This window comes from Scatophagus argus, chromosome 22, assembly GCF_020382885.2.
Source record: "Scatophagus argus isolate fScaArg1 chromosome 22, fScaArg1.pri, whole genome shotgun sequence".
NCBI classification, from domain to species: domain Eukaryota; kingdom Metazoa; phylum Chordata; class Actinopteri; family Scatophagidae; genus Scatophagus; species Scatophagus argus.
Genome location: NC_058514.1, coordinates 10,165,464 through 10,183,280, shown reverse-complemented (window position 1 = coordinate 10,183,280; position 17,817 = coordinate 10,165,464). Strand labels below are relative to the sequence as shown.

Below are 17,817 nucleotides of genomic sequence, written 5' to 3'. Positions count from 1 at the left end.
GCTGACATACACGAGAGCGAATGAGAGTGAATGTTAACAAGGGCGGACTGGCTGGTTGCAACTGATTCCAAAACAGCCGCCTTTAGAATGAAACTCTGTTTGGCTCTGCACTGTGCTGCACTGTGTGTTTGAATGTATGGCCTCTGTGTGTCTGTGTGTGTGTGTGTGTGTGTGTGTGTTAGAGAGTGGTCAAACATTCCCGCAGGGCTAAGGGGTTCAGCTGTCGTCGAGGCTATTTTCCTGTCGCTGCATGCCATTGGTGGATCAAGGAGGATTACTCCTGGGGTCGGAGAACTTTGGGTCTCGGTGAGATGAAGAAAAAAGGAGAGAAAAACAGAGAGAACCACTATGGTTTGGAACGCTTTCTTCCAGGAATCAGAACTCGGGCAAAAAGGAGTGCGGACCGGAGCTGTTTGTCAAACCAAACCACGTAGGAAGTGACATGTCCAAGAGCTACACTGAACGAGAGACACTGAGGGAGACTGAGAAAGTGCCCACTCAAAGCATCTCACGGTATAAAAATAATTAACCGATACTCAGCTTTCACACATGAAAATCCCCAGTGTCTTCCTCGAATTTTGCTTCAGCTAGAGAGGCTGCTTCAGATGTTGCCTTAATCTTGTCCATTACTGCAACGACACCGGTGTGAACAAAGAGGCAGCACTTCCAATTTGTTCTATGAGGGCTCTCGTTTCTGTCAGGGGCCCCCAATGGATGACATTCCCAATTCTCCTACATACCCTCCAGATTACATTGGGAGGAGAGGGAGCTGTGGCCGGGCTGATTCAGACACAGCAACCAGGCCGAAGTTGGCTCAGAGACAGACTCAGAGAGAGTGAGTGTCGAACTGAGCTCGGCTAATTTGCTCAAGCTTGTTGTCCGCACAGACAAATCAATAGAGTGGAGTAAGAAGTTGCGGCAGAAGAGGGGAAAAAAAAACGGCCCAGTTTCCTGATTTAGGTCAACTGCAGTTGTGTGCACCCTAATGCTGTCTGTAATTAAATAAAGCTAGTTAAAAAGTGTGCAGGAGCTCTGAACTTGAGGGAAAAGTGGGATGAGAGGAGGGGTGGGCGAGGGGGTCTGGAGTGATTAATTTCATCTTTGTTTTTCTCCTCCCACAGTTGTGAGTGAACACCATTATACAAAGTAGAAAGGTAGCCTCATTTGTGTGCCCGTTCAATGCCTGGTGCTCCCCGGGGGGAAGAAGGTATAAAGATTCTAATGAGCTACAGAGAGACTTCCTGAAACACAAACGGGCAGATAGAGACACACTGGGACGGCGTTTCGCCAGCCTTGGCACCTCAGCTCTGAGGAGGAACTCCACGAGGACCGTCAATTGACAGCCCATCAAACTACCACATTGTGTGTCTGATTCTCTCCACCTCGCGGTACCTAATCCTCCATCGCACCCATATCCACTTCTCTTTTTTTTTCTTTTTATTTCTGTCTCCCTTCATATTCTCATCACTCCCTTTTGTGTGAAGCCTGGCAGATCACGCTCGGGACAGTAAGCGTATGTACAGTAGAGGGGCTGCAGCAGTGTTTGGGCAAACTGTCAGCTTTAAAAGGTGCACAAAGTCAGAGGGGATCTCTGTATAGCCAGTCGTACAGCAACATAAAGTGACAATAGTAACAGCAAGGCAAGTAAGATTACAGTGATTTTAAGCAGTCATTCACCTCATGTTACACATTAATTAGCACAGTATTTAAAGGAGATCACTTTCTGTCACATATCAGGATATTGAATGAGTGAAAAAAATAAAGAGATTATTGCAACCATAAATATTACATACAAGATTACAAATTGTTGTTGTTTAATGCAACTGCATAATACATCAGACAAAGCCCTTCATACATATGAAATGAAAACCTCCCACTGTCCACAAGAAAGGGAACTTACTCCCAGGCTTCGCTCCACCACAAACAAGCTGCACCAATCAACTCATTACACGTCGGTTTAGTTTATATATGGTGAACGATGAGGTTAGGGGTTAAGGGATTCAAATCCTGGCAAAGGATGAAGGATTGTACACTGACTGACAGTATGCTCTGACTTTGAGGATCAAAACAAGGAAAAAATCGTCTCTTTCATCCAAACCCAGCTAAAGTTAGAGTTTGCATGAATTGCAAAAAAAGCATTTTTATTTCTGTTTTACTCTTGTACTGTTTATAATAATTAAATTGTTAAATGTGAAAGTTACAAAATGCCATGTGTGGATTAATAGATCAAATCTACAAATCATCAATTAAATAAGGCTACAATCAGTCATCCTTTGATCAGAAAAGCTAGCAAGTTTGTCTGAAAAGGCATAAGGTTCTACAATTTTATATTGATACTGGGTTAATTCGTACAATGTGCACACTCGTATGCCTGCAGGTTGGTGTGGAAGTGTGTCCATTCTCACAGCTATATGCCAAATACTCTCACTCAGTTTGTATTCACTCAGTCTGTATTCGTATTCATATAGGTAGTGGTGACGGTGAGGTTACTAGTGCATTAGGACAGCCTGTGCAAAGAGGATTATGGCAGTAGTCCAGCTGAGGGTCTAGGGGGAGCTTATGGGTGACGCGTCACCACTGATGATGCCTGGAAACAGTGCCCAGCAAATCAATGGCCTGGTTCAATCATTACCATTACCACACTAACCTCTGAACTCAAGCTGCAGATACAGATGCAGATCGGGTGCATTGTTGTCCCTGCAGACAGTGTAAAAGAAAGCTAAAGAAATGCATGTTGTCCGCTTTGCCGCCAGACACAGCAGCGCTTTTGACCGGAACCCCAAGCAAAAAAGTTTTTCTGCTTTAGGACACAACAGCAGCATCAGCAGCAGCCATGCTAACACATATGTCATAAACGTGTGCAGTGCAGCATGTTCCATTTGTGCACCAGTATTTTTAGCATCCTATTATGTCAGCACGGCACAGCAGAAGGCTGCTTGTCCAAGTGAACTGAGAGAACGAGAGAAAGAGAGAGAGAGAGAGAGAGACAGGAAGGAAGACAATACGCGGTTCTGCTTCGACTGAGGGCATCTGCTCTGGCAACGCGAGCCACACGCATGTATCCTGGCTGTGAAGAATGTGTTTTGCCTTTCACTACTTCAATTAAGTTTATTTTTGAGGGCAAAGAAAAACAAACATGCCTCATTTCACTGCTGTGGATGCACACCGACAGGCTCATCAAGGTGCTGCGTAAAGCGAAGGCAAAGTCGAGAGGATGGAATTCATGACAGGAGACATAAATCACTGATGTTATGCTATCCCTCTCATCACTCTTTCAAGTTAAACTCTGAAACAACATGAAAGCATCCTTTCTTCAAAAAGCTCAAAGGCTGAAAGATGATACTGGGCTTTGTAATGACCAGCAAGGTCAAAATGGGACCCATGACAGGTCATTAGGCTGTAGATAAATAGTGAAGGAGATACGTGATCCAAAAAGAGATTTCCATTATTGACCCATTAACAGCGGCGATTACTCTATGGGAAATACTTCTAGTTGGGCTGTGATGCTATTTTTAAAACTGAAATGCCCTTGGGAATGAACCAGAAACCACCACAACCTGAGTGCATTCTATCATTTAACAAACAAAACCATCTGCTGTCAAAAAGGGATCTTTTGACAGAAATACCAGTAAATGTGGGCATTCTTCTCACTGCAATCCAAGCTTCTGTACTATTTCAATACCAGTGTCTGTATATTTTATCTGAGGCCAGCTCTCAACACAAATTGCTTGTTAACAAGAATAGCCAGAGGCCTCAAAAGGTATGAGAGCCATCCACTGGGAGGGGAGCCGCTATAGGATCATGGCTTGTGCTCGTGTTGTGTACATAGCCAGCGTACATACAAACAATATCTCTTCTCTCCCATCATCTCCTCCGCTGGATTGAACCAACTGCCTGAGGTGTCCATCCACGGTCATCGCACAGACCAAGTGTTTATGCTCCCCGCACAAAGGCTCCCACAGTGGGGGGTTTTCCTTCACGTTTCCCCTCTCGCCCCCACACAAAAGGGATCCATTTCAACCGCTTTTAGCAGCGCCACTTTCCGCTTTTAGTTCTTCAGACTCCCTCCCCTGAGGGGGTGACTGGTGGAAAAAGGAAAATAAAGACACCAGGTGGATGTTGTGGAGAGAGCTTAGGCCACTTCAAGCCAGCCCCACTGTGGTTGAATGTTTTTTTGCTTTTTTTGCTAACGCCTGGCAGGAGTTAAGAAACAGATACTAGTGCCTGGAGTGATCCTGGTACCTGGCGCAGTGCGGTGTTGGTGCATGCCCTCTGAGAGTTAGTTCAACATCAGCACACTTCTTTGACTAACATAAGATTTGGCTTCTCGTTTAACATCTTTTCACTTTCTTGCTGAGAGTTAAATAATAAGATTGATACCACTCATATATCTGTACAGTAAACATGAAGCTACAAACAATATATGATTTGTTATTTCATTAAAGGTGACAGACAGAGCCAGGCTAGATGTTTTCCCTTTCTTTCAGTCTTTAAGCTAAGCTAAGCTAATCATCTGAAAGCTCCTGATTTATACTGAGGATACAAATATGAGAGCGATATAAATCTAGTCATTTTACTTTCGGCAAGAAAGCGAACAAGCGCATTTGTCAAACTGTTAATTCAGCAACATGAAAACACATAAAATGCCTTCTCCATCTCCTTTCCTTTTCCTTTTCTCTCTTAAGGAGAAGAAATACCCAGTCTCCTGAATCAACAGAAGGAATCCTCTGTGAAACTTCTAGAAAAGGAGCACGAAGAAAGCAAACCTTACAATGCACTGCGATGCCAACCTTTGGAAACGTTAGAAGAAGGCTGAAAAGGCCCCATTCAATCAATGATGAGAGACAGGAAGCAAGAAGACACTTGGTCTTCTCCCCTCAGACAAACAAAACTTCAAATGATCCAGCAGCTCACAGGCTTATTAATTCAAGACAAGTATTTAACTAAGAAAACAGTTTCTGTCTCTGCGTGGTTTGAAGGCTTTCCTCTTAACTGGATAAACATTCCAAATAGGAACAGTCCCTGAAGAGAGGCTGGGTTGAAAAGAGGAGACATGAGAAGTGAACTGGGTCGCAGTTGGAGGTTTAGTCAACCTGATGAATTAAACAGACTCTCTGAGGCAATAACACTCTACAACACTCAGGCAATTAATTTGTGAATTCATAAGAATCTTTCAGCTGGGAAGAACCAGTCAGTTACGAATCATATATTGAAGATATGTCACTGAGATCAACAATAATCTCATTTTCAAAGTTGTAGCTGTTCTTCTGCTCCATAAATCTAAATTTAAAAAAATCTCACATGTAGAGCATTATACATCCTATAGCTTCGCCTTCCATAGCATAAAGCTTTTTCAATCAGTGAGGGGGTCTTGTGTGCCAAAAATCAATTGCAATCGGCCTCAACGCTTCACTCTCAAATTGACTGAAAAAAAGAAGCTGTGACGAAAGCGAGCGAGCGGTGGGCTGCAATGAAAAGCCCATCTGAAAGTAAAACTGACATGAAACTGGCTTTTGTGTGCACGGGTAGACAGAAAGAGGAAGTGAGGGGAGCTGACAGAGGAGAGTTGAGAAGGACGAGCCAGCACCTTGCATGCAGCAGGTTGACATGCATAAGAGAGCCAGGCCGTCATCTCGATGGCACAGCGAGAGCAGGAAACAGATCGCTGACACACATGCATGAACCTCAGAGGGGACAAACACTGAATGTAGAGACCACATTTACACTGATTCAACTGCAGAAGAGGCGCACACACACACACACAGAGCAGGTAATAAGATACCCAACAGCAGCCAAAGTCTGAGAGGCCGCTGTCCAGAAATCAGCCAGGCAGCAGCTGATCCTCCAACGTTATCATTACAGAGATGAAGACTGGAAAACAGTTCAACCTGAGAGAGGAGCTCTGAACCGATCAATGCCTGTCAATATGCGCTACTAATACGGCATACCTGTGGTGCATGTGTGCAAGCATCTCTATTTGTTCTAGAGATTTTTATGGTCAGGTCTGAAATGATCATCACTGAAAGCTGCTGTGATTCAAATATGCGCACACAGACCTTAAATAGGACCCAAAAAGGAGAGACAAGAGACAATCCTTTTTTTATAGAAAAGACAAAAAAAAAAAGACAACATAGCATAAATGACAACGATGCAAGGTCATTTCTATTCTTTCTGCACTGTAGAGGGCATGACAACATCTGCCTCCTCCATTAAGAAATCACTGATAAATCAGGTACCAAGTCAACAAAGAGAACAGAATCCAGGGTCACATTAACACGCCAGCTGTCTGTCTGCCTTCTATTCAAAACAACAACAAAAACTGGACTCTGTTAACTTGCCAGTCATTAGTGAATGTATCTGGTCAGATGGCAGATTTACCACTTAAAACACAGATAGCATTGATTTTGCTGCAGTGACAACTAGCTAGCTAACCTAGGCTAACTCTTTTAGGTGCTCTGCAAAAGAGTCTTAAATATGCTGTTGCAAACCTGATTTGGGTCAGGTTGCTGGAGTTTAAACTTCTGTCAATACAGCCCAGAAAAGGATAACTGCTAATGATGTGCCTTTTTAGCTTGGGACATGCCACAACAAAATGAAACCATTTTAGCTGTGGTAATCATCTTAGAAAGGTGATTAAAAGAAAAAGAGACACCGTCCTCCACACACTTTGGAACAGCTAAGCTGTGATTGGACATGATCACTGTTCAGGGGAGGAATTTAACAAATGGTTCATTGATATTACCAGCTGTTGCTGTGTTTTTAGCTGTGGATTCATCAATAATGTTGAAAGGTAGCAAAAAGTGTTCCCATCAAATTACAGAGCAACCAGGGTTTAAAATGCTGGTGCTTTCTCCACATCTTGTTTTTGTGATTTTACATTTTGTACTGGCAACAACTTCCAAGCAACAGTTTTCAAATCTCATCTTTGAATGATATGCTTCCATTCAAAGGAAACATGTTCAATTTGATGTGGAGGGGAATATACAGCACAACAAAGATGTATAACAGCTCAAGCTACAGCTCGGCTCCAAAGCCTCTGAGGCATCTGTAGTGCTTTATCATCTTCGGTCTCGCAGTCCGCTGAGGCTGCTGCAAACACACAGCCAGAAATACAACATACAAACGCACACACAGGCGTAGAAGCACACATCTGTAACACTGGATACACACAGAAAAGAACAGAAACAAATATGCATGTATCCTTGAATACAATGTTTGATACACAAGAGGTAAACACACACGGCATCAGGGGGGATATCTAGGACAGGTGAGTATGGATCGAGAGGAGAGAAGGGGAAAGAAAGAAACACATGTGGAGGAGAGATAAAGGTAGAACAGACTGCAGCACAGATATAGGGAAGTGGGCTACTCAAAGGAAGAAACAGGAAAAAAAACACCAGACAGAAAAAAGAATGAGTGAGTGATAGATGAGAAGAAAGAGGCAGAAAGTGAGATAAGGGTCATCACAGTGTGACCTGCTGTCTCTGGAAACAGTTCAGTCTGCACGAATGAGTCAGAGTGCAGGGAGGGGTACAAAGAAGGGGGGAAAAGGAAGCAAAAGGACTACCACAGCATACCACAAGATTACCACAGAAATACAAAAGCACTTCAATTTAATTAAGGCACAACGAGAAAAAAAGTAGAATAGAGAGAGAGAGAGCAGATCAGGCCAGCAAAGCGTGGACAGAACTGTGGGTGAACGCACAATCAAGGTCGAGCATGGTGTCTACAAGCTTTTCCCTCTGAGCACCTTTCACCCTCTTCCTCTGTCGCCGTCTCTCTCACTGACATTAATCCTGACCGTCGCCCCGGCTGATAAACTCCTGACAGTGTCCGCAGTGACCTGAACTGGACTGTGAGGCTTTTCAGATGAACTGATGCGCTTTGAGCAAAAGTTACAGTTTTTAATGACATTGTTTTTGCCTTTTATGCTAATGTTGATGGAGTGTCAAAGCTTTTAGAAAATGCTGTGTGACTACCACGAGATCAACCTTCACAAATACGACGTCGTATGTACAGGCCTCCCAAATCTGTATAGATAGGCTTAAACTTCATACCCAGCCCTTTTTTGAGATCACCTACATGTTTACTTGGTCAGATATGTTTACATCCACCCCTGTCATGAGCATGAGCCTCTCATCTACAAGTACATGTTTCATTCTGCACAGTAATACGGAGTAAAATAGTTCCCATGTCAAACTGCTTACACCAAAGGCCGTTGCCCATCTTGAGTAACCGGATCAAGATTTCTGGAAACATTATTGCTCTCCAAATGTAGATTCAGCCGATATCTTTAAAATTCCGCTAAAATTAAAGTGATAAATTCCATTTAGTTTTTATGATTTCGGGGTGAACTGTCCCTTTAATGTGATCATAAAACTGCAACCCATAGGATGCAGAGGAAATATGCTCTGCAGATAAACCGCACCGATGCAGATTTGGCCTGATAATGGTCAATCAGCCCACAGAGAAATAGATTACACTGCAGAAGTGAAACAAAGGACTGGACCAAATCCATCTGTATGAGTTTCCTCTGGTCACACATCCCCCACCATGTGAACGATCGCATCAGAGGCCCATTCTACATTCAAGAATTAACAGGGTAATTGAAGACAGAGACGACCATCATCATTAGCTTTTCACATTCTTAAATTATGCACATGTCCTTTAAGCAAGCCTTGACACTTTATTAACCATCAATAATACATTAATGTTGCAAGATTTATCCTCAACACACCATAACTATCATTTTTTTATTAAAATGTTAATAATGAATTAAGCACACTGGGTTTAGTTACTTGAGGGTGAACAAAGGTAGCTATTGCTAAAGTGAGGTTTATAGTAAAATGGAAGCCTTGAGGTCATTACAATGCACTGGGTCAGCCGCACAAACGCTCACACAAATCAATGTACACTTCCTCTATGGTCAATACACGCCAGCCTGGATTACAGCCACAGTACACAGATAACTGATGCTGGACCAGTGCCAGCAATCATTTTTCTGCCGCAAATGAGGATAAAAAAACAAGTGTCTCTTGACGCATAAACAGCTCTTCTCACCCGCCAATCACAGTGATTGTCATCGGCAGACGCCCTTCGTTTATGAAAACGGTATGTCAGTCATTCCCCACCACCCCAGTCCTCCCAACCCACACAGATGACAAAAACACACACAAAGACACACGCATACAGACTCTTCACTCGCCTCCACCACAGCAGCACCACTGATCAGTTAGGCTGCTGAATTCCTAATAGGACACATCCCATTAACCTCTTTCATGAAGGGATCAAGGATTGATATAGAGGAAAGTGAACCACAACTCTGCTACACCACAACAGGCCTGCTATAAAGATATATATGGAACTGAAGCTTGCAGACAGGTTGAAGGATATGATCAAATGGCATTAATTTAATTTGGTGTCTTGAATACAAAAAAAAAAACAAAAAATCACCAAAAAGTCACTATGAAATCATCACAGTATCTTCAAATGCCTTTGATTTTTACCTAAAATACAACAGTATTTCATTTACTGTCATATATGACAAAAAAGCTGAAAAGCTGCACATTTGAGAAGCTGGAACCAGTGCATTTCTTTGCATTATTGCTTGAAAAATGACTTAGACTGCTCATTACTTAAAACAGTTGATTAATTTTATTTCAAATCAAATAAAGAAGAAACCCACTAATCATTTCAGCACTAAAAGAAGTGCACAGGAGAGGAAGGGATTAAAACTGTCTACTAAAAACGTTGGCAATTACCAGACAGCCAAACATTTGAAAATTCATGCCAAGCCAATGTGAAATAATGGTCATTATAATGGCCATATGCATTCCGGTAAACTGGAAATCACTGGGCCATCTCAGAGCATCGTCTCCCTACAGCGAGCACGCTATACTGCCACTGGGGTGGAAATGCAGGAAAGCTCCCCCGAGCTGACTGTCTCGACAGTATACATGGATGTGGACAGACAATTATAACATATTGGTTTGTTTGTGTCACCAACTCCAGCGGGATTAACAAGGGTATCCCCAGAGTGAGTCTGGTGAGGAAAAGCTGGAAGGAGCGGGAAAGAGAAGAGGTACGATTTCTATCTCCACAAAATATAGCTGGCTGGATTTATTTGTGTCCTTTTCCTGTCTAGTGCTGATGAATCTAAACAAACAGACAATGTTTGGTTCCGATGTTTTCTTTCATAACTGAGGGCTCCATATTAAATAGAGCATGATTTGATTGAATAACACAAACGAACCAGCGGTGGCATTTATCCAACTCTGTTCTCACGTCTCAGGCCATGTTTTCGCTGCAAAGGCTATTATTGTCAGGGTGAATCAGCAGTGAATAAACTGAGCCCGTCATATGTCACATGTCCATGTAGATTTATTTAACCCTTACATTCACACACCAGGGAGCAGCTTGTGTATCTTAGTGGGCTGGGTGGTTAACTCTCTTGCTGTCTATTTTTTTTCTTTTTCTGCATCTGTTCTATTCACATGGGAGCCTCGTACGGTCTCCTTCATTGTTGAATGATTGTATTGGGCGAGTGTGTGTGCACAAACACGGAGGAGAAGGGGTGCTATCTCTGTAGATGGAGATGAGGCAGCAGCAGAGGAAGCAATTACAAGCTGGTAGGCTTCACCCCGCCCCTCCTCCTCCCTCCACCCTCTCCCATACATCGCCCTGGGGCTTGCTGCATTAGAGAATCATGGGTATAATGGTGGAATGGGCCTCAGGGTCCCCTCCAAAACAACCTGCTAATCCCCTGTGGAGTTGGAGGGTAAGGAAGGGGGGTTGATTTTGGGGGTAACAGGGCAGGACGGACGCCCCGACAATGAGTCCACCCCTGACACGCGCCAGTACCCTCCACCCCTATCAACCGCAGCGACCCTCCCCTCAAGGGAGCAACCAGCAATGTCAGCCATGGGAGAGCAGGAAACCCCCAGGTCCAACACTGGCCCTCCATTGCAGCCAGGCCTCGAGCAAGAACATTCAATCAGGCCGTTGCTCCACTCTATCTTTATCTGATAGAACTAGTATTTGCTTTCTCCATGGCACTCAATATATGACTGCATGCTAGAGTGTGCTCAAGCATCTCCAGCCATTGGCACAGAGTTCAACTTGCACGCACGCACGCAGGCGCAAACCAGCTCGTTAAAATGGTTTAATTATGTGTCTAAATTATGATGAGCAATGACATGCTTGATTGGTTGGATCAGAAAGCCTTAATGAGGAGAAAAGCCTCACTCTCTGTCTGTCTACATCATGAACTCATTGTCTACTCTAAACTTGACACACTGCAGCCCGGAGTGAGTCTGCAGTCAGTCACTAAATCAAAGTGTGTTTGTCTTCAGTGACATTTGTGACAGATTATACATCATGTACTTATGAAGCATTGAAAAGACATACTCAGGTACATCAGTCATCCAAGATTCAGTGATGTCGACTCCATGTCTCCCCTTATCCTCTGTTACTCAATCTCATCATTTTTACTGCCAACATAGGCCGTCTTTGTGTTCAAAAACACTTTCCCCTCTTGTCTAAATCTAATGTGACAATAACTCCATATCCCAAGTTCATTCAGGAGTCAGATATTAATATCATCTCATCAATTTTCCAACCTTCAGGTTAAAAACCAGTAATCACGCCAGCGGCGGGCTAATGGGTGCCTTAACATCAACTCGCCGAGAGTCCATTCATATTTCATCAATGGCAGTGGCCCCCGTCCTCCCAGGGCCCCGCTGCTCTAGTAAGGCAAATCGACATCAAACACAGCAACCTTCCAATTAGACAGCAAGACGTTCTGATCTCATCTCGATTTGGCACGAGATCAAATATTCCTGCAAGGATCCAAGGATTTCCAAGCCTTTTAGTTAACCAGTCTGCCTGTCAAAAGGGGATAAAATGTTCGTTGAAAGCACCTGGAGGAGATCACATTTAAAATTGCTGAGGTAGGGACTTAATTGTACCAATATTTAGATATGACAGCAATTCTACAGCAAAGATATTCATGACAGACCCAAAAGAACTGAGCAAGAAAAATTAAAACAGATGTAGATCAATGATGTCAAGTCTGCTCAGGTGTGATTTAGCCGAGTACCATTTCATGTGGTCTTTTGCTATCAGTTATGGATACCTGTGGAAAGGGGACAGCTATTCTTCTTGGCATGAATAATTTAGGTAGAGATTCCATCTGAGGATCTATGGTCATTGCTGGTGTGAACTTATTTTTTGAAACAAAAATAAACATTTGGTTTTCCTTTTTCCCCTGCAAAATAAGTGAGCAGCTGCTGGAATATTTTGCCTAGATGAGTATAATAACATCTGAAATAACCAAGCCAAACCACAAGCATTTGAACAACACGTAATCTTTCATTATCTGATGAGAACATTAAGCTAAGAGGATGGTTTTGTGCTGAGATTTCAGGTTAGAGTAAACTTCAGCAATAGAGCTTGTCAGTCGGGCTTTCACCCCGACTTTTGCTTTAGAAAATCGTCAAATGACACGTCATATGAACTAGTTATTTTGTAGCCTCACTTAGCCATTATGACATTCCTTCAAGATATAATGCATAACATTTCTAAATTAAAATGTCTAAAAGCAACTACACCTATGTCTAGTCTATTGTCTATTTTGTTGAGTAGTATACTTTGACTATCAGTTTCCAACAATATTCAAACCCAGAGAAATTTGCAATTTTATTCAAGCTAATGGGCCGTTTATTTGGTCACCTGCCACCATAGCGAGAGGGAGATTCAGATCAGAAGGAAGGAAGTTTGAGAACATGAATAAATGTCATGTGAATAAAACTATGAAACATTACCTCATCCATAAACATTTGTCCCCTAGTCATGTTAGATTGGTTTTCATCCACCATGGTGGTTGTTTAACGATAACAATAACAATTCCCATGATCCTACACTATTTTGTTACATCATCAAACTATGTCTTTGGTTTTGTTTTAATTGAGAGATCCCTGGTGGCAGAAAGTACATAAGGTGATTTTAAAGGACTTAATCATCTCTCTAAAGTCTCCACTGACCCACTTAAAGAGAATAAATGACATTCTCTCCAGATAGTAATGAGCAATGTACAGTATAAACAAAACCAAAGACTGAAAGCACCTTTTTGAACTTGACACTGAAAAAAACACTTAACCTTCTGAAGCGAACACATTAAAGTTACATCTTTTGTGTGCATGTGTGTGTGTAAGCTGAATTTCACAACAGGAAAACATCCAGTTCCTTCCTCAAAAAGAACCAGCCACGAAGAAGTGCACTGCTGCCAAAACATGTCTTAAAAAATAAATCACAGCCAATTAAAAGAGTCTTTTTTTGCGGTTATTGAAGGGAAGAAAACGGATAAAAGAGTCTTAATCCAATTAACTGGGCCCCCTCTAGCAGTTTGGGGACAATGACAAGTATTTTGCCTTCAAAATAAATGTCTTCCTTTTATCCAGTCACGTGAACTTTGGCAGGAGGGAATGGGTTTAAGAAATAAATCTATTCTGCTCTCTCAAAATATGGAAGTTGTGGACTCTTGGGGACTCTGCCCTGCACAGGATTAAGTGTAATATAATTACACAGTCAGGTCAGGTCTTTAGCACGTACATGGACAGGGGAAGGGAAACAAGCCTACACCAGGGGAAAATGTAGCACAATGGTCAAGTGACCATAACGCAAAGTGTGACACAGAGAGGCCAAAGGCTAGTTTCTGGTTCAGTGTGCTTCACTGACTTAAGGTGACAGAGGGGCACCTTTTGGGACAGTAAGCAACATTTCCAATAGCCTGGGAGATTGCTTTATTATGCAACCAGACAGGCTACACACAAGAAAGAAGGCGCAAGGGGAAATGTGTAGTCTCTTATCACATCACAGTTACTGTACAGTAGTTTTAAGGGGGGGCATTTATTGGCCACTTTTTCCTGGCATCCTTGCAGAGATTACAAAATGATTATTGGCTCATTTTCACGGAGACTGTGGGATCATGTAGGGACCAGAGCATCACACGCACACAGAGCAAACCAATATCCCTGGGGAATGTAATTATGAGACATTTAAGCCGCCTCTCAGCGGCCGCATCTCAATGAGCCCCCGTTTTTTAATGCGGGTGCAGACAAGCACCAACAGGGCAAAGTCTGTTTTGGGATATTTTTTCTCTCTCTCTACATTTGGCATCGGTTGCGTTGTTGTCGCTTGTTTGTCTCACTTCAGTTTGATCCAGAGCACCCCCGACAGCCTGGAACAATGCAACGACGGATACACACATTTCCAGGACCTCTGGCAAGGGTCCACAGCGATCTGAATCCCAGGCACACTAATACAAATCTATTTTTTATGTTTTTATTTATTTTTTTTTTAACTGGGGTTTGCGTTTCTTTCGAAGAATTGGCATGGGTTGAGCGGATTATACAGACATACAGCGACTGGCTGTGGCAAGCAGCTGATTTTTCACCATTCAAACAGACACAGTTTAACAAATACAAAGCACATCTGAGTCAAGATAGCCTACCAGTTTATATCCAGACAATGCAAGGGGAAATGGGGCAATGCATAAAAATAAAAATAAATAAAAAATAAAAATGTGCCCGTTCATTTGGCAGACCATGGGGGGTCAGAGCGACAACCCTACGTTTTGCAATGTGGCAGTCAGATGAAATCCAAGCTCTCACCGTGGGCTGTTTGAAAGAGAGCTGATGCTGCCTTACATTAAAAAAAAAAACCTCTCAATGTAACGATTCGCAGCGCTGAAAAATCAAATTTCGTAGAGCCAGTTCACCTATGGAAAGCAATCCACACATTCACACATGCCCTACAACTGACTGTGAGTGAACGCAGAGGACAGCAGTTTTAAAAACATAAAGGCAATAAACTTACCGACGCCGTATTTTTCATGTTCTGTAGGTATCCACATGTTTACGGTCGGCACATTTAAGTGAGTGGTCGGAATAGCAGCGAAATGCAGGGTTTTGAATCTGTGTAACGCATTCTATTGGCGTGCTTTCCTCCGGTCTGTAGTAGGAGTCATTGTTTAGGTTACAGATAGAGAAAGCGCCGCCGCTGCCGCTGCTGCTGCTGCTGCCTGGAGTGGTACGGAGACGTGCTGCCTTCCAGTACTGTAGGAAATATGACAATAAGGTCAGTCGGCGCACTTGGGAGGCCCAGCAAAATTAGAAAATTCATTTCCCCATTGGTAGGATGCAGAGAAGACAGCATAGCCTATAAACTATATCAGTATTTGATGTTTAAATTGATGTATTTAAATAGATATTGTGCCAACCATTCGGTTTTCTACAGCCCATATTTTTTAAGTGTACCCCTGATAGTTTTGCCTGATACGAGTGGTTTCCCATTTTTTCCTAATAGCACAATATAAATACATGTACAGGTTATGCAGTAACACCATAAATCGTGCCTATGTGACAAACTGAAACGAAGTTGATTATATCATCAAAACATCTGAAACAAGAATTACATAGGCTACAGCTGTCATTAGCTACTGCTAAAGTACAAGCACAGAAGTCTAGAACCACTAACATTAGCCTATTTTGATAGAAAAAGGAGAGTAAGTGAAATATTATGAGTTACCGCAATTTATTTTTTTTTTCACAATACGTGACATGACTGTTAGCTTAAACACGTCATATCGATTTAACAATGCTAGCTTGTCAGAACATTTTTACGAATTTTTTTAGTGTTCCTCATTCTATTTCAATGACTTTCTGTCAGACTTATCTTTCCACGTTATACACAAACTTAGTTTATACGTTACTGAATTAGACATGGAGCCTGAACCATTGACAAGGCACATGCGATTTGACGATTACCACAAATGTTAGCAAATCTACCGAATACATACATCTTTTTTTCTTCAAATGTATAAGCTAAAACTAAATTTAAAATGATGAAAACTCACATGAAAACTTCATTCAGCCATGGCACTGCAGAGTATCAGTCAAATTTATTACTCCAAATATATAGGACTTTCTTACTTACTGACCCACCTGACTCTTATTATTTTATAGCACAACTACGCCAATTAAGTTTGAAAGTGGCAACTGTGATTTTCAAAATTCGATGCTGGGAAGTCCCGAGAAGTACTTGAATGCAGCGTCAAAGCCAGCGCAGCGAGAAACGAGAACAGTGCATTGTGGGAATTGTAGTAACCCAGTGACGTCAATGAGGACATGAAGATCGCATATCCATAGCATCTTCACAGCCAGCAGCGTTTTTGTTTGTTTGTTTGGTTTAGGTTTGGTTTTTGTTTTTTTGTTTTTTTTTTGTTTGTTTGTTTTTTATCTGCCAGTCTATGAGCAGTTAGCTCATTTGAAAGAAAGAAAGAAAGAAAGAAAGATCAACTCTCTCATTTACATTTGAAATTAAACCCTGAATTTCAGGGTATTAGTGAAGAATGTGACTTTGTAACAGTGTGTAGCCCTTTTTTTGTACACACCAGACCCTCTACTGGGACAACTAATGTATGAAAAATACATGAAGACTACTACATGAGACAAATTTAGAGGAAGTTCTACAACCCAAAATGAAAGAGCCCAATGTCACACATTTTTATGAGCTGGCTCCCCGCCATCTCATACATCCATGGCACGCATTTCCCCCCATTTCCTTTCATTCCCTGCTAACTCTCATCATTTGCCTGGGTGTAGCTGGTGTTGTGTTTGAATACAAAGGATCTTTGGAAAAACCCATTCTAATGCATGTTCATTTCCCATGCTGAAAATGGTGCATTAAAATGCTTTGAAGTGTCAAATTTGCCTCTCTTTTCTTTCAGTTTCTTCACTGGTTCGCATGTCCACTTACTCATCCACCTTTGTAGTTTACATGGTGAATTATGAATGGATGTGCCATGAAAAAGCAAACAAACTCAAGGCTTGCTGCTGGCTTTGTAGGTTAAAGAACATGCCATGTGCTTAGGGCATGTATGGGTCGCATGCCATCCCCTTTTCTTATCCGCCCTGTTTCTCTCATTGTACACAACAATACAAATATATACCATGGAGTTGGAAATTTAATTAAAAACAGACTTACAGATAGAGGTGGATTAATTTTACAGTCTACTCCCATATTGTACTGTTTCATTCCCATATGGCCTTCAATATTTCTGATTGGTGAGGTTGGGGGTTGTGAGTATAGGGTGGGGTGTGGGGGATTGTGAGAATGTTCTACTCTACATATGAATAAATCATAAGCCAGGGAGCAAAGTAAGACACAGGCCGAGGGGATTCATCCCTTCGAGGACAGGAGATTGGAACCAATGTGCTCTTTTAAAAAGTGGAAACTAGACTATGTTCTACATCAGTGAATCTCATTGCAACCCTCAGGAAGAAATAGGTAAACAAGAAAAAAAAGGATGGGACCTTTAAGATAAATGGAGCAGCTGAGCAACCACAGCTACATACAACCTGAGTAAATGATGTTGTTGTTAAGACAATTTGTTCCAATGATTTTTATACAAAATATTTTTATACAAAATTTTATACAACATGAGGGTATGTATTTTGCTACTGATACTATTATTAGCTTAAAATGCCAGGCTGCAAAAAAAAGTGTTAGAGTTATTTTTAGAATGCAATATTTGGAAAAACATTATTTTTAGCAGTGGCACGTTGTCAACAAATAGCATTAGAAGAGTAAAAGTCTACAGCCATTTTAGCAGTTTTTGTGGCTCTACCTAGGCCAATAGTACCTTGAGCTGAATGCTAACCTCAGCAAACTTACATGCTCAGAATAATAATGCTGACATGTAGATCATTTAGAGGGAATGTTTGCCATTTTACCTATCCCAGTTTAGCATGCTAGCTG

General features: G+C 42.0%; 1 protein-coding gene across 3 annotated transcripts in view; it reads right to left on the bottom strand.

Moving 5' to 3' along the window:
* The window catches only part of dock4b (dedicator of cytokinesis 4b), a 107,757-nt gene extending 92,643 nt beyond the window's left edge, over positions 1–15,114 (bottom strand). For all 3 annotated transcript variants that reach the window (XM_046378460.1, XM_046378462.1, XM_046378461.1), the window contains exon 1: positions 14,875–15,114. In XM_046378460.1, the coding sequence (XP_046234416.1) occupies positions 14,875–14,911 (37 nt within the window). In that variant the 5' untranslated portion in view covers positions 14,912–15,114. The remainder of the gene's footprint in view (positions 1–14,874) is intronic.
* Positions 15,115–17,817: the final 2,703 nt, after the last annotated feature.